The sequence below is a fragment of the Oncorhynchus masou genome, chromosome 6 (assembly GCF_036934945.1).
Source record: "Oncorhynchus masou masou isolate Uvic2021 chromosome 6, UVic_Omas_1.1, whole genome shotgun sequence".
Classification (NCBI taxonomy): domain Eukaryota; kingdom Metazoa; phylum Chordata; class Actinopteri; order Salmoniformes; family Salmonidae; genus Oncorhynchus; species Oncorhynchus masou.
Genome location: NC_088217.1, coordinates 31,243,019 through 31,269,654, shown reverse-complemented (window position 1 = coordinate 31,269,654; position 26,636 = coordinate 31,243,019). Strand labels below are relative to the sequence as shown.

At 45.1% G+C, this 26,636-nt stretch overlaps 1 protein-coding gene across 2 annotated transcripts in view; it reads right to left on the bottom strand.

Moving 5' to 3' along the window:
• Window positions 1–26,636, bottom strand: part of LOC135541892 (SLIT-ROBO Rho GTPase-activating protein 3-like) — a 116,318-nt gene that overhangs the window by 51,928 nt on the left and 37,754 nt on the right. For both annotated transcript variants that reach the window (XM_064968375.1, XM_064968376.1), the window contains exons 2-3: window positions 25,884–26,079; window positions 5,622–5,784 (exon numbers count right to left, since the gene is read on the bottom strand). In XM_064968375.1, the coding sequence (XP_064824447.1) occupies window positions 5,622–5,784; window positions 25,884–26,079 (359 nt within the window). The remainder of the gene's footprint in view (window positions 1–5,621; window positions 5,785–25,883; window positions 26,080–26,636) is intronic.

Here is a 26,636-nt window from a genome sequence, read left to right as displayed (position 1 = left end):
TGGCATGCTGTCAATTAACTTCTGGGCCACATCCTGACTGATGGCAGCCCATTCTTGCATAATCAATGCTTGGAGTTTGTCAGAATATGTGGGTTTTTGTTTGTTCACCCGCTTCTTGAGGATTGACCTCAAGTTCTCAATGGGATTAAGGTCTGGGGAGTTTCCTGGCCATGTGACCCAAAATATCTGTTTTGTTCCCCGAGCCACTTAGTTATCACTTTTGCCATATGGCAAGGTGCTCCATCATGCTGGAAAAGGCATTGTTCATCACCAAACTGTTCCTGGATGTTTGGGTGAAGTTGCTCTCGGAGGATGTGTTGGTACCATTCTTTATTCATGGCTGTGTTCTTAGGCAAAATTGTGAGTGAGCCCACTCCCTTGGCTGAGAAGCAACCCCACACATGAATGGTCTCAGGATGCTTTACTGTTGGCATGACAGGACTGATGGTAGAGCTCACCTTGTCTTCTCCAGACAAGCTTTTTTCCGGATGCCCCAAACAATTTGAAAGGGGATTCATCAGAGAAAATGACTTTACCCCAGTCCTCAGCAGTCCAATCCCTGTACCTTTTGCAGAATATCAGTCTGTCCCTGATGTTTTTCCTGGAGAGAAGTGGCTTCTTTGTGGCCCTTCTTGACACCAGGCCATCCTCCAAAAGTCTTTGCCTCACTGTGCGTGCAGATACACTCACACCTGCCTGCTGCCATTCCTGAGCAAGCTATGTACTGGTGGTGCCCAGATCCCGCAGCTGAATCAACTTTAGGAGATGGTCCTGGCACTTGCTGGACTATCTTGGGCCGTCTCCTTGAAGTTCTTGATGATCCGATAAATGGTTGATTTAGGTGCAATCTTACTGGCAGCAATATCCTTGCCTGTGAAGCCCTTTTTGTGCAAAGCAATGATGACGGCACGTGTTTCCTTGCAGGTAATCATGTTTGACAGAGGAAGAACAATGATTCCAAGCACCACCCTCATTTTGAAGCTACCAGTCTGTTATTCAAACTCAATCAGCATGACAGAGTGATCTCCAGCCTTGTCCTCGTCAACACTCACACCTGTATTAATGAGAGAATCAATGACATGATGTCATCGGGTCCTTTTGTGGCAGGGTGAAATGCAGTGGAAATGTTTTTTGGGGATTCAGTTCATTTGCATGGCAAAAAGGGACTTTGCAATTAATTGCAATTCATCTGATCACTCTTCATAACATTCTGGAGTATATGCAAATTGCCATCGTACAAACTGAGGCAGCAGACTTTGTGAAAATTAATATTTGTGTCATTCTCAAAACTTTTGGCCACGACTGTATAGGGAACATACCCTGTTAATCAGATATGAAAGAGCCTTGGCTTGAACGTGATAAGTGATAATCTCTTTTAATGAGAAATATGTGAAAGCCTCCTGGCAGCAGTTGAATGGCATTTGTATGCATGGTGGCTCTGATGTCAGACACTGTAGAGGGAGACAATGTGGAGCAGAGCAGGGAGTGGACAATCCTGATGCAACACACAGTAAGAATATAGATGTGACAAGTCAGATTGTGCTGAGCTACAAATAATACATTCATGAAATACTCTCTTCTCTCTAAAAAAAAGGAGGAAAAACACAGTGTAGCCTGATTCTATTGTTTGTTCCATTTGTCTTGACCGGATTCTGAACTCTGCAACCCACTGAGACTTTGCAGTTCTCGACTGAGCCATAGCTCGACATGGTACTTTAATTAAGCAATAATGCACAAGGGGGTGTCGTATAGCAGCCTATACCGTAGCCTATACCACACCCGGGTAGCCTAGCGGTTAACAATGATGGACCAGTAACCAAAAGGTTGCTGGTTTGTATCTCTGAGCCGACTAGGTGAACATATTTATTTTTTTGTCATACCGGTGATATACGTAAGGGATAATCAATGAGAGGCTGTGTTCTATGGAAAATAATGAATGGCAAAGAAGGTGTGTGCTACGACACGCAAGAGGAATTCAATTGACCTTCCACAGACTCAGAGGCTACTAAACCTCCAACAGAGAACACCTCACTGAGGAGAGATACTACAACAAAGACCTGTGTCTTTTTCCCTGGACAGATCAGGTCTAGAAAAGGCCTGGTCAAGTCAAAGGTCAGATCGCATGAAAATGGCACTATCTATGGAATATTGATTTATGACTGTCTGGATATGAGAAATCTTGGGCATCCCTGGGTCTTTCTTTCATGGGCTGCTTGATTCCCTTGTAGCCTACTCAGCTCTCTCCTCCATTCATTTGCTTGACAGCTACAAAACTACGCAGCATATTTCTTTAACATGTTATTCATTGTCACCTCTAGGCCTGCCAGCGAGCGCACAAAGCTCCATTCATATTACCAGCCAGAGGAAAAGCTACTTGAGGACACTTCACTGACTGGCAGGTGTTGTTCTGTTTTCAGCCCTGGCAGGTGTTGTTCTGTTTTCAGCCCTGGCAGGTGTTATTCTGTTTTCAGCTCTGGCAGGTGTTATTCTGTTTTCTGCCCTGGCAGGTGTTGTTCTGTTTTCAGCCCTGTCAGGTGTTGTTCTGTTTTCAGCCCTGGCAGGTGTTATTCTGTTTTCAGCCCTGGCAGGTGTTATTCTGTTTTCTGCCCTGGCAGGTGTTGTTCTGTTTTCAGCCCTGGCAGGTGTTATTCTGTTTTCAGCCCTGGCAGGTGTTGTTCTGTTTTCAGCCCTGGCAGGTGTTGTTCTGTTTTCAGCCCTGTCAGGTGTTGTTCTGTTTTCAGCCCTGTCAGGTGTTGCTCTGTTTTCAGCCCTGGCAGGTGTTGTTCTGTTTTCAGCCCTGTCAGGTGTTATTCTGTTTTCAGCCCTGGCAGGTGTTATTCTGTTTTCTGCCCTGGCAGGTGTTGTTCTGTTTTCAGCCCTGGCAGGTGTTATTCTGTTTTCAGCCCTGGCAGGTGTTGTTCTGTTTTCAGCCCTGGCAGGTGTTGTTCTGTTTTCAGCCCTGTCAGGTGTTGTTCTGTTTTCAGCCCTGTCAGGTGTTGTTCTGTTTTCAGCCCTGGCAGGTGTTATTCTGTTTTCAGCCCTGGCAGGTGTTGTTCTGTTTTCAGCCCTGTCAGGTGTTATTCTGTTTTCAGCCCTGGCAGGTGTTGTTCTGTTTTCAGCCCTGGCAGGTGTTGTTCTGTTTTCAGCCCTGGCAGGTGTTGTTCTGTTTTCAGCCCTGGCAGGTGTTATTCTGTTTTCAGCCCTGGCAGGTGTTATTCTGTTTTCAGCCCTGGCAGGTGTTGTTCTGTTTTCAGCCCTGGCAGGTGTTATTCTGTTTTCAGCCCTGGCAGGTGTTGTTCTGTTTTCAGCCCTGGCAGGTGTTATTCTGTTTTCAGCCCTGTCAGGTGTTGTTCTGTTTTCAGCCCTGGCAGGTGTTGTTCTGTTTTCAGCCCTGTCAGGTGTTGTTCTGTTTTCAGCCCTGTCAGGTGTTGTTCTGTTTTCAGCCCTGGCAGGTGTTATTCTGTTTTCAGCCCTGTCAGGTGTTGTTCTGTTTTCAGCCCTGTCAGGTGTTGTTCTGTTTTCAGCCCTGTCAGGTGTTGTTCTGTTTTCAGCCCTGGCAGGTGTTGTTCTGTTTTCAGCCCTGGCAGGTGTTGTTCTGTTTTCAGCCCTGGCAGGTGTTGTTCTGTTTTCAGCCCTGTCAGGTGTTATTCTGTTTTCAGCCCTGGCAGGTGTTATTCTGTTTTCAGCCCTGGCAGGTGTTGTTCTGTTTTCAGCCCTGGCAGGTGTTGTTCTGTTTTCAGCCCTGGCAGGTGTTGTTCTGTTTTCAGCCCTGGTAGGTGTTGTTCTGTTTTCAGCCCTGGCAGGTGTTGTTCTGTTTTCAGCCCTGGCAGGTGTTGTTCTGTTTTCAGCCCTGGCAGGTGTTGTTCTGTTTTCAGCCCTGGCAGGTGTTGTTCTGTTTTCAGCCCTGGCAGGTGCTCTCTACAGTGTTGCTTTTCCCCCCATTCACATTCCTGCCGACACACACACACAAACACACACACACACACACACATGCACAGTAGTGTGTGAATGGAGGATGGCAGTGCGGGCTGGGTCTCACCTCCAGGAAGTCCTGCCAGGTGTAAACATGGGTCTGGTGTGTGGGTTAGACCTCAGTCATCTCTGCTGACACAGGGCAAGACGCTGCTCACAACAGAGGTAGAGGCCCAGGGGGATTAGGGGACCATGGAGGTTAGGGGGTCAGGAGGGTACCCTAGCCTGCTCTACCTCGACCCTGCTACTCTACTACTACTCCACGGGTCACATGGAACCGACAGAGGTATACAATGTGCTGACACACAGGTCACATGGAACCGACAGAGGTATACAATGTGCTGACACACAGGCCACATGGAACCGACGGAGGTATACAATGTGCTGACACACAGGTCACATGGAACCGACGGAGGTATACAATGTGCTGACACACAGGTCACATGGAACCGACGGAGGTATACAATGTGCTGACACACAGGCCACATGGAACCGACGGAGGTATACAATGTGCTGACACACAGGTCACATGGAACCGACGGAGGTATACAATGTGCTGACACACAGGTCACATGGAACCGACGGAGGTATACAATGTGCTGACACACAGGTCACATGGAACCGACATGGGAGGTATACAATGTGCTGACACACAGGTCACATGGAACCGACGGAGGTATACAATGTGCTGACACACAGGTCACATGGAACCGACGGAGGTATACAATGTGCTGACACACAGGCCACATGGAACCGACGGAGGTATACAATGTGCTGACACACAGGCCACATGGAACCGACGGAGGTATACAATGTGCTGACACACAGGCCACATGGAACCGACGGAGGTATACAATGTGCTGACACACAGGCCACATGGAACCGACGGAGGTATACAATGTGCTGACACACAGGTCACATGGAACCGATGGAGGTATACAATGTGCTGACACACAGGCCACATGGAACCGACGGAGGTATACAATGTGCTGACACACAGGCCACATGGAACCGACGGAGGTATACAATGTGCTGACACACAGGCCACATGGAACCGACGGAGGTATACAATGTGCTGACACACAGGTCACATGGAACCGACGGAGGTATACAATGTGCTGACACACAGGCCACATGGAACCGACGGAGGTATACAATGTGCTGACACACAGGTCACATGGAACCGACGGAGGTATACAATGTGCTGACACACAGGTCACATGGAACCGACGGAGGTATACAATGTGCTGACACACATGTTAGCTGGTAATGTAGCTGCTCAAAAAACAGCACTGCTCACAGTCTCACGGTAACCTACCATCAATCTGTACACCGAAGTTGGAGTACGGAAAGGATGAAGGCAAATTGCTTTCTTTCAGACTCATTTCAAAAGCCCTGGTTTGAAAGCTGGTTTGAATGCGGTTCTTACCAAAAGAAACCAATAAGGCCTGGTATTAATTGTGTATGATCACGATCTTAGAGAAACATCAATCCACATGCTGCCCATTACTGCTCAGCAAACTCCCACAAAAAGCCAGAGCTCTTTTGTATCTTTGCCTCTGACCACATTGGCACTGGTGATAAGGAAAGGTGTAAACAGAGGGACAGACAGACGGACGGACAGAGGGATGACTGACGTATTAACTGACCTTCTTGAAGAGGCGGATTACGTCCTCGCTGATCTGGGCGAGGCGGACGATAACGTTGTTGGTATAGATGTCATTGAGGGTGGCGTGGTCCCTGCTCTCTCTCCTGGTCTGGTTCAGTACCAGGTACCAGCAGTTCACACTGGACAGCAGGTGCTGGTCCTTCCTGAACACAACACAGAGAGGAGGTGACGTTAGAGGGATTAGTAATGCAAGTGTTACTGTAACATACAGGACATACCTGCCATTTGTATCTGTTTTTATCATTTCAATATGTATAAGGCCTACTATCTGATTAGGGTGTCTATTCAACAGACAACAGACCAAAAGGGATGGTCAGAGCAAATATCTGAACTCCCGCAGAAGGTTGATGACTTGCCATTAAGTTAAGCATAGCCCATCCCCAGTAAATGTGAGTGAGTACGTTGCCCACGGTTGCTCTGGGTTGACAACACCCACACGTGCATTGTGTTTTTCTCTTTGACAGCTTTTGTTGGAAAAGCTGAGGGCAACTAAATGAGGGCTACTAAATGAGGGCTACTAAATGAGGGCTACTAAATGAGGGCTACTAAGGATGATTGCTGTTCACACGAAACAATAGAGCTGCTGCGTGATCCCATTGTTGGCTGACTGCAGAGACAACCACAGTGACATTAGATATCACAGCACTCTCTCTCTGCCTGTCTCTCCCGACTTTCTCTCCATCTCTCTCTACCTCTCTCCCACCAACCCTATCTCTCTTCCTCTCTCCATCCTTCCCTCCCTCACTCCCCGCCTCTATCTCGATCCCTCTACAGTGATGGCACTAGGCCAGAACAGACGCCATTAGTTTCTCTTGCAGCGCTCCAGTCTGACAAGGCATCGATTGTTTAATTCCTTAACGCTGGTAACCATAATGACCCTGAGAGGCATGGGCTCTGACTGAAGCCTAATCCACTTTCACTGCATCCCCCTCCAGTGTAGGTTAACTCTCTCTCTCTCTCACACACACACACACAAACACACCCCTGTCGCTCCGTCTAAACCCTATCTCAACATTAATCAATCAACAAACTCTGGGGAAAAGGACAAAGAGGAGAGAGGGGTCTGAGGCAGAGTGAGAGAGATAGCAGGATAGGGTTTCACTGAGCCGGGGTGAAAACTGCACATGTAATTACTGCAAAGAAAAGGGATGAGCGCTAACATCAAAGGCTCCCCTCTACAGAGAGCTTCCGCAGTGTTAATCACTTCTAATGAAGCTGATATCTGTCTGTTCCAGAGTGCTGCTACCATTATTCTCCCACTTACCCCCACAGCAAGACACCACAATGTACACAGTTGACATGCTATACAGTCATATGGTTCTGATGAGATGCTAATGCAGGTCAACTCAGGTGAGCCAAGATGAATCTCACCATTTGAGGAAGAGGAAGAAGGATGCTTGCTGTGAAGAAGAAGTTGGGCAGAGAATCACATTATACTTTGAAAGCAAGAATTCAGACTTCTGCATTTGAAAAGGTCTGATTGAGCATTGTCCAACGGATCACAGTTTAAAAAGGACTTTTACAGGGGGACTTTGTCAGGGAAGCAAGTCAAACACGTTGATTTGGAATCGAGAGGAATCAGAGAAGTAATAGTCCAATAAACCCAAATTACAATATGGGCCAGTCCAATAATCACGAGTTCACTAGTAATAATGGGACGATTAAATTGAACTTTGCGTTGCTATGGCAAAGGGATTAACAGTCTCAGATAGACAGGAAACATTAGGCCTGTAGGTGACTTTGACCACAATACAAACTCAATGGGGTGAAACATGTTCTCCTTGTCTTCTGGGATGGCCTATTTCCTGTCTCAGCACCTTATTATGTTGTCACCTTATTCTCAACCAGTTCTGGTTGGTGTTTGTATAATTGGTGTTTGTGGATGAGGCCTGAGATGCTTAATCACAACCAGGCTTACAAACACACACTCTCTCTCTCCCCACTCCCAGTCTCTCTCTCTCCCCACTCCCAGTCTCTCTCTCTCCCCACTCCCAGTCTCTCTCTCTCCCCACTCCCAGTCTCTCTCTCTCCCCACTCCCAGTCTCTCTCCCTCTCCCACTCCCAGTCTCTCTCTCTCCCCACTTCCAGTCTCTCTCTCTCCCCACTCCCAGTCTCTCTCTCTCCCCACTCCCACTCCCAGTCTCTCTCTCTCTCCCCACTCCCAGTCTCTCTCTCTCTCCCCACTCCCAGTCTCTCTCTCTCTCCCCACTCCCAGTCTCTTTCTCTCCCCACTCCCAGTCTCTTTCTCTCCACACTCCCAGTCTCTCTCTCTCCCCACTCCCAGTCTCTCTCACTCCCCACTCCCAGTCTCTATCTCTCCCCAATCCCAGTCTCTCTCTCTCCATTCCCAGTCTCTCTCTCCCCACCCCCAGTCTCTCTCTCACTCCCAGTCTGTCTCTCTCCACTCCCAGTCTCTCTCTCCCCACTCCCAGTCTCTCTCTCTCCCCACTCCCAGTCTCTCTCTCTCCCCACTCCCAGTCTCTATCTCCCCACTCCCAGTCTCTCTCTCTCTTTCTCCACTCCCAGTCTCTCTCTTTCCCTACTCCCAGTCTCTCTCTCTCTCCCCACTCCCAGTCTCTCTCTTTCTCCCCCTCCCAGTCTCTCTCACTCCCCACTCCCAGTCTCTTTCTCTCCCCACTCCCAGTCTCGCTCTCTCTCCCCACTCCGTCTCTCTCTCTCCCCACTCCCAGTCTCTCTCTCTCCCCACTCCCAGTCTCTTTCTCTCCCCACTCCCAGTCTCTTTCTCTCCCCACTCCCAGTCTCTCTCTCCCCACTCCCACTCCCAGTCTCTCTCTCTCTCCCCACTCCCAGTCTCTCTCTCTCTCCCCACTCCCAGTCTCTTTCTCTCCCCACTCCCAGTCTCTCCCTCTCTCCCCACTCCCAGTCTCTTTCTCTCCCCACTCCCAGTCTCTCTCTCTCCACACTCCCAGTCTCTCTCTCTCCCCACTCCCAGTCTCTCGCTCTCTCTCCCCACTCCCAGCCTCTCTCTCTCCCCACTCCCAGTCTCTCTCTCTCCCCACTCCCAGTCTCTCTCTCTCCCCACTCCCAGTCTCTCTCACTCCCCACTCCCAGTCTCTTTCTCTCCCCAATCCCAGTCTCTCTCTCTCCATTCCCAGTCTCTCTCTACCCACTCCCAGTCTCTCTCTCCCCACTCCCAGTCTGTCTCTCTCCACTCCCAGTCTCTCTCTCCCCACTCCCCGTCTCTCTCTCTCCCCACTCCCAGTCTCTCTCTCTCTTTCTCCACTCCCAGTCTCTCTCTCTCTCTCCCCACTCCCAGTCTCTCTCTTTCTCCCCACTCCCAGTCTCTCTCACTCCCCACTCCCAGTCTCTTTCTGTCCCCACTCCCAGTCTCGCTCTCTCTCCCCACTCCGTCTCTCTCTCTCCCCACTCCCAGTCTCTTTCTCTCCCCACTCCCAGTCTCTCTCTCTCCCCACTCCCAGTCTCTCTCTCTCTCCCCACTCCCAGTCTCTCTCTCTCTCCCCACTCCCACTCAATTTTCTCTCTCTCTCCCCACTCCCACTCCCAGTCTCTTTCTTTCCCCACTCCCAGTCTCTCTCTCTCTCCCCACTCCCAGTCTCTCTCTTTCCCCACTCCCAGTCTCTCTCTTTCCCCACTCCCAGTCTCTCTCTTTCCCCACTCCCAGTCTCTCTATCTCTCCCCACTCCCAGTCTCTCTCTCTCTCTCCCCACTCCCAGTCTCTCTCTTTCCCCACTCCCAGTCTCTCTCTATCTCTCCCCACTCCCAGTCTCTCTCTCTCTCCCCACTCCCAGTCTCTCTCTCTCTCCACTCCCAGTCTCTCTCTCTCCCCACTCCCACTCCCAGTCTCTCTTTCTCTCCCCACTCCCAGTCTCTCTCTCTCCCCACTCCTAGTCTCTTTTTCTCCCCACTCCCAGTCTCTCTCTCTCCCCACTCCCAGTCTCTCTCTCTCCCCACTCCCAGTCTCTCTCTCTCCCCACTCCCACTCCCAGTCTCTCTTTCTCTCCCCACTCCCAGTCTCTCTCTCCCCACTCCTAGTCTCTTTTTCTCCCCACTCCCAGTCTCTCTCTCTCCCCACTCCCAGTCTCTCTCTCTCCCCACTCCCAGTCTCTCTCTCTCCCCACTCCCAGTCTCTCTCACTCCCTCTCAATTCAATTCAAGGGCTTTATTGGCATGGGAAACACATGTTAACATTGCCAAAGCAAGTCCCTAGCCATCCAAACAACAAGGCTCTATTTACAGGGCTCCCTGTCTGTAGTATTGCACTCCTCCTCCGCTCGGCTAGGCAGAAACGCTGAGCAGGCATCTCCAAGCCCCTGTAATCGCTGATAAAATATGAATCTGCCCGTAAAATCCGTGTTTTCCCTGATTATTAAAATAAAGTCAGCGGTTTAGCGTGACAGCAGCTCAGGGCCAGTAGGCTGTTGCCTGGGAGAGAGGGAGAGGGAGTTACAACGCTCTGTGACAAAGCAACTGTGTGTTCAAAGGGCTGTGAGGTATTTGGGCATCTGGGTCCACAGCCTCAGCCTTATTATTATTCACTAGAACAAGTACAGAGGTTTGAGCTACATACATACAATACCTTAGCAGGCTATTCATTGTGACTTGCAATGCACCATTGAAACTGCCAACGCTGCAAAAACCCACCTACACCACTAGACCATAACTATAAGTAGAGCATCCGAAAAGAGACATCTGAGAATCTGGCCAGTCCTGTCACTGTTTCTCTGGGCCCTGGGTTAAACCCTTTTCCTGAGGAAATAGACAAAAGCAAGTAGGCTCTCTTCTCCCCATCCTCATTTCACAGGAAGTTGGAGCAGAAGGCAAGTAATTATACCTGTGTGGCTGCAGCAGGGCACATCTCTTCTCCAAGAGGGAGGGAGCTGAATATTTTCAACCAGTGATACTGTAGAAGCAGCCCACAGTGGCCCTGGTTTTATAGTACTGAAGGTCTCAGGTCACAGACTGAGGTCACAGCCCTAGTATAAGTCATAATGGAACTCCTCATCCTCAGACCTCACACCTTACACTATAACTCCTCCCTGTGTCTCCAGGTCGGCAGCAACCAGCTCTCCTTCCTGTCTCTCTGGATGGTTGAGTGTCAGTCAGCAGCCTTACTGCAGGGTAATACAAGGCTTCAAAAGATTCAGTTTTCCCAGGGTTCCTTCTGTCCCCCCAGTCAATATGGAGTTCGGTATCATAAACATGGAGAGGGTGGAGGATGAGCTCCCTGAGACTCAATATGAGTGAGGGGTAAGGGGAGAGAAGAGAAGAGAAGAGGAGAGGAGAGGAGAGGAGGAGAGGAGAGGGAGAGGAGGGGAGGAGAGGAGAGGGGAGGAGACGAGGGGGAAGAGGAGAGAAGAGGGGAGAGAAGAGAGGAGAGGGGAGAGGGGAGAAAGGAGAGGAGAGGGGAGGAGACGAGGGGGAAGAGGAGAGAAGAGGGGAGAAAGGAGAGGAGAGGAGAGGAGAGGGGAGGAGAGCCTCTACAGCATCAGGCTCAACTGTTAGGACAATGGTTCCTAAACTTTTCAAGGCGCCCCTTACCGCATTGGAGAACATCCCGCAACCCCCCTGCGTGCACACGCACAACGTCTATTTCTATGGTCAGAAGCACTGTTCATGACACAAACTGTTCACACCCCTCTTAATGGTGGAAAGAATTTAGCAGGTTTAATGCTTATTTTCTGCAATTCTACACATATTGTCATGGGGTGCAAAGAACATTTTGCAGTTTTAAAGCTAATTTTCATGCAATTCTATACATTCTGCCATGTCTAATGTCTATTAATGTGATATTTATGTGACAAAAAAATGACAACAATATCTACGGGCTGAAAAACCTAAACAATAAAATGGTAGCTGACATGGGCTAGTTGATCTGGACATTTCTGACAAATTATAAATAGCTCTCCAAGGAATGACTGACATGACAAGAGGAACTGATGATGCACTACCCAATTTCAAAATTGCACCTTGTGCATTATACTATTACAACTTTCAAGAGTAGGTTTAATGACTGAGTGAGTTCAATTTGGGAACCACTGTGTTAGGACACTGCTCTGTCTTTCACCAGCATGCTCACCATGTGTGTGTGTGTGCGTGTGCATGTGTGCGTGTGTGTGTGTGCGTGTATGTGCGTCTTTGAATAACTGATAAGCTGTCTCCATAATGTAGTCTATACCCGTAACAAGTTGAAGTGATGTGTAGAAGAAGGCTCACTCTTTAGTCACGGATGTATAGAACACATAGGACCTTTCAGAGGACTTCCACAAGGAAGTACGCATTATTCATCACACCAGGGCTGCGTCCCAAATGGCACCCTATTCCCTATCTAGTGCGCTACTTTTGACCAGGGCTAAGTCTGGCTAACTCTGGTCAAAAGTAGTGCACTATATAGGGAATAGGGTGCCATTTGGGACGTAAACCAGAATTTAGAGCACTTTGAAGAGCTTTTAACCCACTCTGCACTGCTTATCTCAGCAGAACCTCTTTTTGGGGAAGGAAGGCAGTGCCAACATTTGATAGCAAGCAGCTGCAGACTTGGCCAGAGCAATGTGGTGGTGGTGATGGTGGTGGTGGTTGTGGGGGGGTTGGAGTGTTTGGCAGGGCCTGAAACACACACACACAAACACACACACACAAACACACACAATCATATACCCTACCTGGTGCTGCTGATATTTTCCTCATCCAGCTGTAAACCTAAGGGATATGGGACTACAGGCCTCTCCCACTTTCCCTTGGAGAGGAGTTTGATGTTTGCTCTGAACACACCTAGCCTTTCTCTGACAGGGACATAGTTTAACATTGAACCCCTGTCCTGCTCTGACCCCACTACACCACGGGAAAAGACTCAGTGATGGGCACTGTACAGATGATGAGGGGCTGTACAGTCAGTGTGCTGGGTAGGACTGGTGGGCACATAGATCAGAGGACGTATGGTTCTTATTTATGTCCGGAGGTTAGAAATGCACTGGTTCAATACTATCTGTATAGACAGAATATGATGTACAGAACATACTGGAGTCTATACTAAGGAATATTCATTCTAAGCCATTTGGGGGAATGCAGATTGGCAGCCCTGGGACTGCCTCTGACCCAAAGGCAAGTACGCCAACCTAGCAACCCCATGCATAACACATAGCATTCTTCTGGGAGTCACTGGGAAGTTGATGCCCTCATAAGCTTATGAATAATTAGTGAAGGAATCACTGGCACATGATCATGAATACATGAACTTTCAGCCGTTCAGACTAAAGCGTAATCAGGCTTCCTTGCTGATTGAGTTGTCTGAAATCCTTTTATCAAATAACATCCATAAAAACATAGGATACATTTTACATTGCTGAAGGGGTCGGTATTTGGACCAATTAAGAAATTAGAAATGAGATTAAATGTCAAAGGCAATCAATAGAACATAGAGTTATGGGCTGTAACCCATATAGTATGTAGCTACATAATACATTGCAGGATGGTTTGGTTTTTAGTACGAAACAGTACAGTTCTTATTTATAATGAAAAATCATGTATAGTCAGTCTTTCAGTCTGGCTCAGCGCGATACCAGGGCAACCATTAATGATGACCTCTTACACCCACACAGACGGACACACATACACACAGCACATACACTAACACACATACGCAGGCAGGCACACACACGGTCAAACACACAGGCACACACACGGTCACACAATAACACACAGGATTGGATGTTATTGGAAGCTTTATCTTATCACTCTCAGACAGGTTATGTTTCCTTTCAATATTACATGAGCTGCTTTCTAATAGCTTGCTGTTGATTATTTCTAATCCCTGTTTTAACTGACCATATTCAGCCATTGTAATTTAATAGGGTGTGATTAAAATCCCCATTTAATGATTCATCCTGAAATGTTTCCTCAATCAATGTCTTTTGTCTGTCTCATAGACACTGAAGACCATTTAATGAGCAATAGGAAGTGCCCGAAGCCCCACAAACACAATGGTTTAAAGTGATAGTTCACTCCACAATCAAAGTTGATTTGATCTCTAAGTGGTCTAATGTCAAGATGAGTCCAAATCCCATGTCATCTGTTGTGTAGATCTAGCTATATGCAAAAAGATGAAAAAGAAAAGCACCACCTAAAAGGCAGAGACAAGCCCTCGCCCACTCTCTGACAGTGAGGCCACCATTTAATGGAATAGCAAATAGACTTCTGGTGGTTGGTGTTTTGGTGTGTGCTGGGTGGGTTGACTGGGACCAGACTGACAGATCTCAAGCAGAGACCCAGGTAGGCTGGAGCAGTACACTCTTAGAAATAAAGGTGCTATCTAGAACCTAAAAGTGTTCTTCGGCTGTCCCCGTTGAAGATCCCTTTGAATAACACTTTTTTTCCCATGTAGAACCCTTTCCACAGATCCAAAAAGGGTTCTATCTGGAACCAAAACGGGGTACCCTATGGGGACAGCTTATGAATACTTTTGGAACCCTTTTTCAAAGAGTGTAGGTCTGAGTCTGCAGGGATTTCTTGCATACTCATGTCCTCAGCTTCTCCTTTCATGTGGTCCAATCAGAGGGGGAGTGATGGGATACTTCACCCTCATCTTAATCAGTCTAACGAGAGATACTAGAGCTGCATGATTTGTTAATGTAGACGAGCCAAGATGAGACCCAGCAGACAGACAGCCTCATGGCAGAGCAGCTGTAAACTACAGTGGTGTTGGGCATTGTATCAGTGACTGCTATCATAAACTCGGCTCATAAAGCCGTGTTTGTACAGTGTGGGTTAAACCAACAGGACAGGGGCAGCGACCCAGCAGCTCAATGTGGACGTCTGCCCTGGCCAGGCCAACCAGAGTCTTTAACTGTGCACTTTTCATTTCCCATAGTGTTGTGCAGTGCAGAGCAGAGGCAGCGGACTGCCATACATGAGTTGCTAGGCAGCGGAGGGGTTATGCTGTTCATGACCTCTCCTTCCACAGAGAGCTGGGCTGCTGGGGTGACCTCACAACTCAGACATATCCACAGAGAGCCAAAAACTGAGAGTTGGAGCTTGTTTGTGTTAAAACTAATGAGACAGTAAGAACAGGGTAAAAGACAAGTATCCATATTACATACGTGGGTGATAAATACTGCAACTGTATATACAGTAGACGTTGGGCCCAGAGTTTACTTACGACGTGAGGGTCTTTAACAAGGCCACTGTCAATGCTAATTGGCCAAACAATTTTATGGTTGAATTTGGTTGGCTTAATGGAGTCCAAATGAACAAATTACTAGCCGTTTTACATTTGAGTCATTTAGCAGACACTCATATCCAGAGTGAATTACACTTAGTGAATACATTTTAAGATAACTAGCTGGGACACCCACATATCACAGGCATAGAAAGTAAATGTTGACCTTAATAAAGTAGCTATCCGTAGAGTCAGATGTGGCCCTCATAAAGAAGTGTGTGTAATCACACAAATATCCCGTGTGATAACTACACACAGCCAAAGACTCTGCGGCTACAGACTTGTAGATGGATGCTTTACACTGCAGCCCTATGAGGGAGTACATTGGTTGAGGCAGGCTTGGCGAAGGCATTGAGGTGGCAGAGGGAGAGGAGATGCAGAGTCTGGTAAGAACTGTGTGGCTGCTGCCTGCTCTTCAACAACTGTTTGGATTGGTCTACTAGAAGATCTACTGTACAGTCAGTGCAAGTGTGTTGGCTAAGCCAAAGTGTCTGCAGCAGTACAGGCCTGTTTACTGCCTGCCTAGCCTTGGGGACCCTGGTGCAGGCTGCCTCCTCTAGAACAGCTGGCCTCAATTACTGAGTCAAATCCCCATCCAATTCCACATGGCCTGAACTCAATGGATGATACAAAGCCCTCTGAAACACACCCTCTACTCTATTGTCTGCACTGACATGCAAAGCTTCATAACTACTGTTATGATCACTGTTATCATATTAACCTAGCTCACCTTTAGAATGTGTGAAAGTGTAGCTTGCTATTATATTCAAAAGTTGGGAGTACAGTTCATACTGTATAGATAGAGAATGAGGAGTACATTTTGCAGCATACGACTGCACTGTAATCAAATGCTGCAGTGTGAAGGCTGGGTCTGGCTAGCAAGCTGCAAATCTATCACTGGCAGCCCACCATGGCAGAGCATAATCAAGTTATCCATTGATGTAATGGGAAACAAGGCCCATTGTTTTAGCATGCATGGCCGCGGCCGTGCCTGGACCCTATAGGATAATACTGGTGAAGGCCTGGCTGGCTGTGACTCCCTCAGCCCAGAACTACAGGAAGAGGAGCATTATATGTGGAGATTCTGGAGTGCCAATTAAAATGGAGGTTTCATCCAGAATTAAATTCCTTTTTTATCTCCTTTGGATGGTTTGAGATTTCTAAGGAATAAAGAGGAAAAATCTTTTTTGCTTGCATATTCTAAGAAGGATGTTTATATCCTAAGGCTATCCAATCAGAGAGTGAACCTAAAACGCAGCAGGAGTCGGTTTTGGAAAGATTACGGCGAGAAAGAGACAGGATGGAGTAGTATAAGATCTGGGAATAAAAACTTGGCACGAATGGATGTGTACTGAATAAAAATATAAACACAACATGTGAAGTGCTGGTCCCGTGTTTCATGAGCTGAAATAAAAGATCCCAGAAATGTTCCATATGCACAAAAAGCTAAGAATTAAAAAGGTATGGTTGGATTATTTTTCATCTTAATTTAAGACAAATACTGGAAACAATAGAACACTATGAAAAATCTGGGAAACCAGGCCTGGTATTCATAGCTGACTTTGAAAAGGCTTTTGATAAAGTACGACTGGAATATTTCAATTTTGCAGAATATGTCATACAATGGGGTTAAGGTTATGCATAGTAACCCTAGGTGTAAAATAGTAAATAATGTCTACTTCTCAGAAGGTATTAAACTGTCAAGAGGAGTAAAACATGGTTGACCTCTATCGTCATATTGTCACGCCCTGACCTTAGTTATCTTTGTTTTCTTTATTATTTTGGTTAGGTCAGGGTGTGATGAGGGTGGTTTGTTTAGTTTTTGTATTGTCTAGGGTTTTTTGTACGTCTAGGGGATTTTGTAAGTCTAGGTGTTTGTCTATGGTTGCCTAGGCAGCTGTTTATCGTTGTCTCTGATTGGGGACCATATTTAGGTAGCCATATTCCTTGGGTAGTTTGTGCGTTCTTATTCTACGTTTAGTTGCCTGTCTGCACTAGCCATATTAGCTTCACAGTTCATTTTGTTGTTTTGATTAGTTTGTTCAGTGTTCTTTCTTTAATTAAAGAAGTACAGTATATCACAAAAGTGAGTGCACCCCTCACATTTTTGGAAATATTTGAGTATATCTTTTCATGTGACAACACTGTCACTGCACAGCTTGTGTAACAGTGTAAATTTGCTGTCCCTTCAAAATAACTCAACACACAGCCATTAATGTCTAAACAGCTGGCAACAAAAGTGAGTACACCCCTAAGTGAAAATGTCCAAATTGGGCCCAATTAGCCATTTCCCCTCCCCGGTGTCATGTGACTCATTAGTGTTACAAGGACTCAGGTGTGAATGGGGAGCAGGTGTGTTAAATTTGGTGTCATCGCTCTCACACTCCCTCACACTGACTGGTCACTGGAAGTTCAACATGGCACCTCATGGCAAAGAACTCTCTGAGGATCTGACAAAAAGAATTGTTGCTCAACATAAAGATGGTCTGGGCTATAAGAAGATTGCCAAGACCCTGAACCTGAGCTGCAGCACGGTGGCTAAGACCATACAGCGGTTTAACTGGACAGGTTCCACTAAGAACAGGCCTCGCCATGGGCGACCAAAGAAGTTGAGTGCACGTGCTCAGCGTCATATCCAGAGGTTGTCTTTGGGAAATAGACATATGAGTGCTGCCAGCATTGCTGCAGAGGTTGAAGGGGTGGGGGGTCAGCCTGTCAGTGCTCAGACCATACGCTGTACACTGCATCAAATTGGTCTGCATGGCTGTCGTCCCAGAAGGAAGCTTCTTCTAAAGATGATGCACAAGAAAGCCCGCAAACAGTTTGCTGAAGACAAGCAGACTAAGGACATGGATTACTGGAACCATGTCCTGTGGTCTGATGAGACCAAGATAAACTTATTTGGTTCAGATGGTGTCAAGCGTGTGTGGTGGCAACCAGGTGAGGAGTACAAAGACAAGTGTGTCTTGCCTACAGTCAAGCATGGTGGTGGGAGTGTCATGGTCTAGGGCTGCATGATTGTTGACGGCACTGGGGAGCTACAGTTCATTGAGTGAATCATGAATGCCAACATGTACTGTGACTTACTGAAGCAGAGCATGATCCCCTCCCTTCGGAGACTGGGCCGCAGGGCAATATTCCAACATGATAACGACCCCAAACACACCTCCAAGACGACCACTGCCTTGCTAAAGAAGCTGAGGGTAAAGGTGATGGACTGGCCAAGCATATCTCCAGACCTAAACCTGGGGCGGCAGTGTAGCCTAGTGGTTAGAGCATTGGACTAGTAACCGAAAGGTTGCAAGTTCAAATCCCCGAGCTGACAAGGTACAAAACCTGTCGTTCTGCCCCTGAACAGGCAGTTAACCCACTAGGCCGTCATTGAAAATAAGAATTTGTTCTTTACTGACTTGCCTAGTAAAATAAATAAAATTGAGCATCTGTGGGGCATCCTCAAATGGAAGGTGGAGGAGTCCACCAGCTCTGTGATGTTGTCATGGAGGAGTGGAAGAGGACTCCAGTGGCAACCTGTGAAGCTCTGGTGAACTCCATGCCCAAGAGGGTTAAGGCAGTGCTGGAAAATATGGTGGCCACGCAATATATTGACACTTTGGGCCCAATTTGGACATTTTCACTTGGGGTGTACTCACTTTTGTTCCCAGCGGTTTAGACATTAATGGCTGTGTGTTGAGTTATTTTGAGGGGTACACTCACTACTTTACATTGTAGCAAAGTGTCATTTCTTTTGTGTTATCACATGAAAAGATATACTCAAATATTTCCAAAAATGTGAGGGGTGTACTCACTTTTGTGATATACTGTATGTACGCTTACAATGCTGCGCCTTGGTCTCCTCTTTATGACTACCATGACACATATCTATTTATTATGGCCATCGAAATGTTAGCTATTCAAATCAGATCCATCAATAATATCAAGGGGCTAGAAATCGAAGGCTTAAAAACAAAGGTCATTGTACACTGATTCATGTTTTGTCTTTTAAATACACAATAAGGATCCCTCCACAGCCTCATAGAGGATCTAAATAATTTTTCTAACTTCTCCAGATTACAACCAAATTATGATAAGTGAACTTACTACATTATGTATTGGATCACAAAAAATACAACTTTTACATGGCCGTATTCATATCCTGAATGAAATGGTCTCACTACAATACATTTTAATAGAAAATAGATAAGATCTTGCTACCATGGAAAGGAAAATACATGTCTATTTGTGGAAAAATCACCCTGATGAACTCTTTAGTCATATCTGTCACGATCGTTATAATGAATGGCGGACCAAGGCACAGCGTACATGGAGTTCCACATGTTTTATTGAAATGAAACTCACAAAAACAATAGAAAAAAAACGTGAAGTCATGGAGTGCTCACAGGCCACTACACGCAAACAAGATCCCACAAAACACAGTGGGAGAAATGGCTGCCTAAATATGAACCCCAATCAGAGACCATGATAAACAGTCTCTGATTGGGAACCATTCCAGGCCAACAGACTTACAATAACCTAGATAACCCACCCTAGTCACACCCTGACCTAACCACCATAGAGAATAGAAGGCTCTCTATGTTCAGGGCGTTACAATATCCCAGTTTACATATTTGCTTAGGGCCTTGACTACACCTAGCGACTTGTTTTCTAAATGATATGAGCAAAAAATATTTAATTTTACTTGGAAAGGTAAGCCAGACAAAATTCAACGGGCCTATTTATATAATTAATATGAAATCGGAGGCAAGAAATTATTCAATATGAAAGCATAGATCTCTCACTGAAGGCTTCAGGCATACAAAAGCTATACTTAAGTCCAAACAGGTTCTCAAGCATATTACTAAGAATGTCTCACCCCCTGTTCAAAAATGGCCTTTTCCCCTTTATTCAGATTACAACCTTTCACTTTTGGTTATTTGAAAATGAAAAAATCCCCAAAATATTGCTATTTTTAAAACAGCCATAGAAAGTTGGTTCAAATCAAATATGCTAATTGATTATAAAATATATATTTCTAGGAAAACAAACTGTATAATCTTTGTAAATTATATCATAAATACGACTAGTGTAGTTATGTCACACATGCAGCTAATAAAAATATAAAAAGTATGTAAAAGAAAGAAAGTATGGAACTTGTCTGTCAGCCCTGCATTAAAAAACCAAAATTGGTTAAAGAAAATTGTAATAAATAAAAAAGTATACCAGTTTCATTTAAGGAGCAAAAGAAATGACAGCTGTGCCATATAGACAGCAAAATAGTTGGGAAGCGATTTTCGATGTACCGTTTCCATGAACTGATATACAAAACTATGCTGTATTCAAAATGTTGAGTTTTTATATTTAAATGATTATACAAACCTCTTGCAACTTATAGAATGTTATATATATGGGGGATACAAACATCCCAGCTCTGCAAATTTTGCTGAGAAGAGACAGAAGCATTAAATCATTTGTTTTGGTAATGTCTATATGTAGCTTGTTTTTGGTACCAGGTTCAGGAATGGCTGAAGAATTGCAACATTTACCTGGAGCTAACTCTGCAAATAGCACTGCTGGGTGATTTAAAAAGTCATAGTCAAATCAATGAATAATATAAAACTCTTAGCAAAAAAAATGTTTATCTTTAATTTACAATCTGTAGAATTTATGAGAATAGAAAGGTTCAGAATTTCTGTGAAATCACAGCAGAGTTGAAAAGACCTGACTGCCCTTGACCAGCACAAAAACATCCTGTGGCGTTCTACATTAGCATCGAATAGCCCCCGTGATATGCAACTTTTCAGGGAAGTTAGTAACCAATATACAGTGGGGCAAAAAAATATTTAGTCAGCCACCAATTGTGCAAGTTCTCCCATTTAAAAATATGAGAGAGGCCTGTAATTTTCATCATAGGTACACTTCAACTATGACAGACAAAATGAGAAAAGAAATCCAGAAAATCACATTGTAGGATTTTTAATGAATTTATTTGCAAATTATGGTGGAAAATAAGTATTGTCAGTCTCTATGGGGGTGCCACAGGGTTCAATTCTCAGGCCGACTCTCTTCTCTGTATACATCAATGATGTCGCTCTTGCTGCTGGTGATTCTCTGATTCACCTCTACGCAGACGACACCATTCTGTATACTTCTGGCCCTTCTTGGACAAGCTTCAATGCCATACAACTCTCCTTCCGTGGCCTCCAACTGCTCTTAAATGCAAGTAAAACTAAATGCATGCTCTTCAATTGATCACTGCCCGCACCTGCCCGCCCGTCCAGCATCACTACTCTGGACGGTTCTGACTTAGAATATGTGGACAACTACAAATACCTAGGTGTCTGACTAGACTGTAAATTCTCCTTCCAGACTCACATTAAACATCTCCAATCCAAAATTAAATCTAGAATCGGCTTCCTATTTCGCAACAAAGCATCCTTCACTCATTCTGCCAAACATACCTTTGTAAAACTGACTGTCCTACTAATTCTCGACTTCGGCGATGTCATTTACAAAATAGCCTTCAACACTCTACTCAAAAAATTGGATGCAGTCTATCACAGTGCCATCCGTTTTGTCACCAAAGCCCCATATACTACCCACCACTGCAACCTGTGCGCTCTCATTGGCTGCCCCTCGCTTCGTACTCGTCGCCAAACCCACTGGCCACAGGTCATCTATAAGTATTTGCTAGGTAAATCCCCGACTTATCTCAGCTCACTGGTCACCATAGCAGCACCCACCTGTAGCACGCGCTCCAGCAGGTATATTTCACTGGTCACCCCATAGCAAATTCCTCCTTTGGCTGCCTTTCCTTCTAGTTCTCTGCTGCCAATGACGGGAACGAACTGCAAAAATCACTGAAGCTGATTTAACTTTAACCACCAGCTGTCAGAGCAGCTCACAGATCACTGCACCTGTACATAGCCCATCTGTAAATAGCCCATCCAACTACCTCATCCCAAAACTGTATTTATTTATTTATTTTGCTCCTTTGCACCCCAGTATCTCTTCTTGCACATCTTCCGCACATCTATTACTCCAGTGTTTAATTGCTATATTGTAATTACTTCGCCACTATGGCCTATTTATTGCCTTACCTCCCATATCTTACCTCATTTGCACACACTGTATATAGACATTTTCTACTGTATTATTGATTGTATGTTTGTTTATTCCATGTGTAACTCTGTGTTGTTGTATGTGTCGAACTGCTTTGCTTTATCTTGGCCAGGTCGCAGTTGTAAATGAGAACTTGTTCTCAACATGCCTACCTGGTTAAATAAAGGTGAAATAAAAATGTAATGAAAAATATGGCAAATAGAAATAAAAACTGGATGTTGTTCAGAGATTCGAGGAGTTGAGTGGAGCTGAAGGGTGGGACTAAAAACAAACAAAAGATAACTATTGTAAAATATACTGTCTATGTATAATATTTATAGTATATATAAGCTGGAAGTAGAAGTCTACGTTTTGTTTACTCCAATAAAAAGGTTGGCCTGATTCACACAGTCTCCTGTGAACAGTTGATGTTGAGATGTGTCTGTTACTTGAACTCTGCAGCAGTATGTATAATAATATGTAATAATATGGACCTCTGAATGCACTGTATATAATCAAGGGTTTTCTTTATTTTTTTATTTACTTCTTTCTACATTGTAGAATAATAGTGAAGACATCAAAACTATGAAATAACACATATGGAATCATGTAGTAACCAAAGAAGTGTTAAACAAATCTAAAGGTTTTTTATATTCGAGATTCTTCAAAGTAGCCACCCTTTCCCTTGACGACAGCTTTGCACACTCTTGGCATTCTCTCAACCAGCTTCACCTGGAATGCTTTTACAACAATCTTAAAGGAGTTCCCACATATGCTGAGCACTCGTTGGCTGCTTTTCCTTCACTCTGCCTTCCAACTCTTCCCAATCCATCTTAATTGGGTTGAGGTCGGGAAATTGTGGAGGCCAGGTCATCTGATGCAGCACTCCATCACTCTCCTTATTGGTCAAATAGCCCTTACACAGCCTGGATGTGTGTTTTGGGTCATTGTCCTATTGAAATACAAATGATATTCCCACTAAGCACAAACCAGATGGGATGGTATATTGCTGCAGAAATCTATGGTAGCCATGCTGGTTAAGTGTGGCTTGAATTCTAAATAAATAACAGACAGTGTCACCAGCAAAGCACCCCAACACCATCACACCTCCTCCTCCCTGCTTCACGGTGAGAACCACACACGCGGAGATCATCTGTTCACCTGCTCTGAGTCTGACAAAGACACAGCAGTTGGAACCAAAAGTTTCAAATTTGGACTCATCAGACCAAAGGACAGATTTCCACCGGTCTAATATCCATTGCTCGTGTTTCTTGACCCAAGCAAGTCTCTTCTTATTATTGTTGTCCTTAAGTAGTGGTTTCTTTACAGCAATTTGACCATGAAGGCCTGATTTCACAGTCTCCTCTGAACAGTTGATGTTGAGATTTGTCTGTTACTTGAACTCTGTGAAGAATTTATTTGGGCTGCAATCTGAGGTGCAGTTAACTCTAATGAACTTATCCTCTACAGCAGAGGTAACTCCAGGTATTATATTCTTGTAGTGGTCCTAATGAGAGCCAGTTTCATCATAGCATTTGATGGTTTTTGTGACTGCACTTGAAGAAACTTTCAAAGTTCTTGAAATGTTCTGGATTGACTGACCTTCATGTCTTAAAATAATGATGGACTGTCATTTCTCTTTGCTAATTTGGACAGTTCCTGCCATAATATGGACTTGGTCTTTTACCAAATAGGGCTATCTTCTGTATACCACCCCACCATGTCACAACACAACCGATTGGCTCAAACACAATAAGAAGGAAAGAAATTCCACAAATTACCTTTTAACACCTGTTAATTTAAATGCATTCCAGGTGACTACCTCATGATGCTGGTTGAGAGAATGCCAAGAGTGTGCAAAGCAGTCATCAAGGCAAAGGGTGGCTACTTTGAAGAATCTCAAATCTCAAAAATATTTTTTGATTTGTTTAACACTTTTTTGGTTACTACATGATTCCATTTGTGTTATTTTATAGTTCTGATGTCTTCACTATTATTCTACAATGCAGAAAATATATATTTTCTTTATCAAAAAACCCTGGAATGAGTAGGTGTGACCAAACTTTTGACTGGAACTGTATATATTTACCCCAAAATATATGGGGGATTGGAAGTGATGCAGACAATAATATTGATGGAATCCATAATCTATCTGCAATATTAAAGCTGATCTACCCCTAAAAAAAAGTATATATTTTTTTTAAATAAGCATATTTCTCAAAAATGTTTGCACAAATTTGTTTACATCCTGTTAGTGACCATTTCTCATTTGACAAGATAATCCATCCACCTGACAGGTGTGGCATATCAAGAAGCTGATTAAATAGCATTATAATTACACAGGTGCACCTTGTGCTGGAGAAAATAAAAGGCCACTCTAAATTGTGCAGTTTTGTCACACAATACAGATGTCTCAAGTTTTGAGGGAGCGTGCAATTGGAATGCTGACTGCAGGAATGTCCACCAGAACTGTTGGCAGATAATTTAATGCTAATTTCTCTACCATAAGCCACCTCCAATGTAATTTTAGAGAATTTGGCAGTACGTCCAACTGACCTAACACACCACAGACCATGTTGAACCACACCAGTCTAGGACCTCCACATCCGGCTTCTTCACCTGCAGGATCGTCTGAGACAAGCCACCTGGACAGCTGATGACACTATAGAATTACTGCACAAACTGGCAGAAACCGTCTCATGGAAGCTCATCTGCGTGCTCGTCATTCTCACCAGGGTCTTGACCTGACTGCAGTTCAGGGTTGTAACCGACTTCAGTGGGAAAATGCTCACTTTCGATGGCCACTGGCACGCTGGAGAAGTGTGCTCTTCACAGATGAATCTGTTTCAACTGTACCGGGCATATGGCAGACAGCGTGTGTGCAAGCAGTTTGCTGATGTTAACGTTGTGAACAGTGTACCCCATGACGGCAGTGGCCTTATGGTATGGGCAGGCATGAGCTACGGAAAATGAACACTATCGCATTTTATCGATGGCTATTTTAATGACGAGATCCTGAGGCCCATTGTCGTGTCATTCATCCGCCACAATCACCTCATGTTTCAGCACGATAATGCTCTGCCCCATGTTGAAAGGATCTGTACACAATTCCTGGAAGCTGAAAATGTCCCAGTTCTTCCATGGTCTGCACACTAACCAGACATGTCACCTGTGGAGGCTGCTGAGGGGAAGACAGCTCATAATAATGTCTGGAACGGAGTAAATAGAAAGGCATCAAACCATGTGTTTGATGTATTTGATACCATTCCCCTATTCCGCTCCAGCCATTACTACAAGCCCCAATTAAGGTCCCGCCAACCTCCTGTGCATGTCACCCATTGAGCATGTTTGGTATGCTCTGGGTCAACGTGTATGACAGCATGTTCCAGTTCCCTCCAATAGCCAGCAACTTCGCACAGCCATTGAAGAGGAGTGGGACAACATTCCACAGGCCACAATCAACAGGCTGATCATCTCTATGTGAAGGAGATGTGTCACGCTGCCTGAGGGAAATGGTGGTCACACCAGATACTGACTGGGTTTCTGATCCACGCTCCTACTTTTTTTAAAGGTATCTGTGACCAACAGATGCATATCTGTATTCCCAGTCAAGTGAAATCCATAGATAAGGGCCTAATGAATTTATTTTAATTGACTGATTTCCTTACATGAAATTAAATTGTTGCATGTTGCGTTTAATTTTTGTTCAGGGTAACTTCATGTGTACTCAATAAGTGCACACGCTCTCAGGCAATTCAAAAATAAATTCACCCAAGCACACACACAAACATAGAGTAGACACGTGTTTGCAAGACAAGTAGACCCACAAACACACGCCCGCACACACACTCTCTCCCTCGCTGCCTCAGATGCAGTTGAAATGTTTGTCTCAGTTTGAAGCTAGGTGGTCTCTCGCCATGTTGTCGTCTCATCTCTGCAGGGAGGGAAACTCACTTGAACTGGTGGTGTTCTCTGGAGCTGCGGATCTTGTTGGAGAATCGCTCGGCCAGTTTCTCCAGGCTGCGGGAGTACTCCAGCTGGATCTCAGCCTTGCGGCGGAAGAAGTCCTGCAGGTCCTGCAGCAGCTGGATACGAGACTCGGACTGCTGCTCCAGGCATTTGAACTGCTCCACCAGCTGGTTACGGATCTCTGTGTATCAAAACACAAAACATAAAGTTGGCAAGAGTCAATCAGTCATAACAGGGTCATCATCTCCAACAGATCAAGGTATGGGGAGGGATTCAATCAACCCTTCCTGCACTATGTTTTCTATCTTTGCTGACACGTGCTCCACAAACGTCTCTGAAACCATCTGAGAAGAGTTCATGTATTTGCTGTTTTACACCACCCCAAATCATTCTGTGGATTTATTCAAAAGGGATTTTAAAAAAGTGCAAAAGAGACATTTAATACTTTATCTTATTATGGGTTTATAATAATTCTGTTATGATATTTGTGCCAAGGATTATTTTCCAACTGTGAAATAGGTTACGGATGGCAGCGAAATCTCATTAACACTCACAGTTTCTTATTTTTTTAACCGAGCATGTTTTCCCTCAAATTGCTGCCAATAGCTTTGTAAGTGAATATTTTGTAAAGTTAGTGTGGGAGAGGTGGAGAAATGATTGTTATCGATCAATAATGACAAACCTGGCATTGACAACTTAGAAGGAAAGCTCCTGAGGATGGTATCTGACTCTATGCCC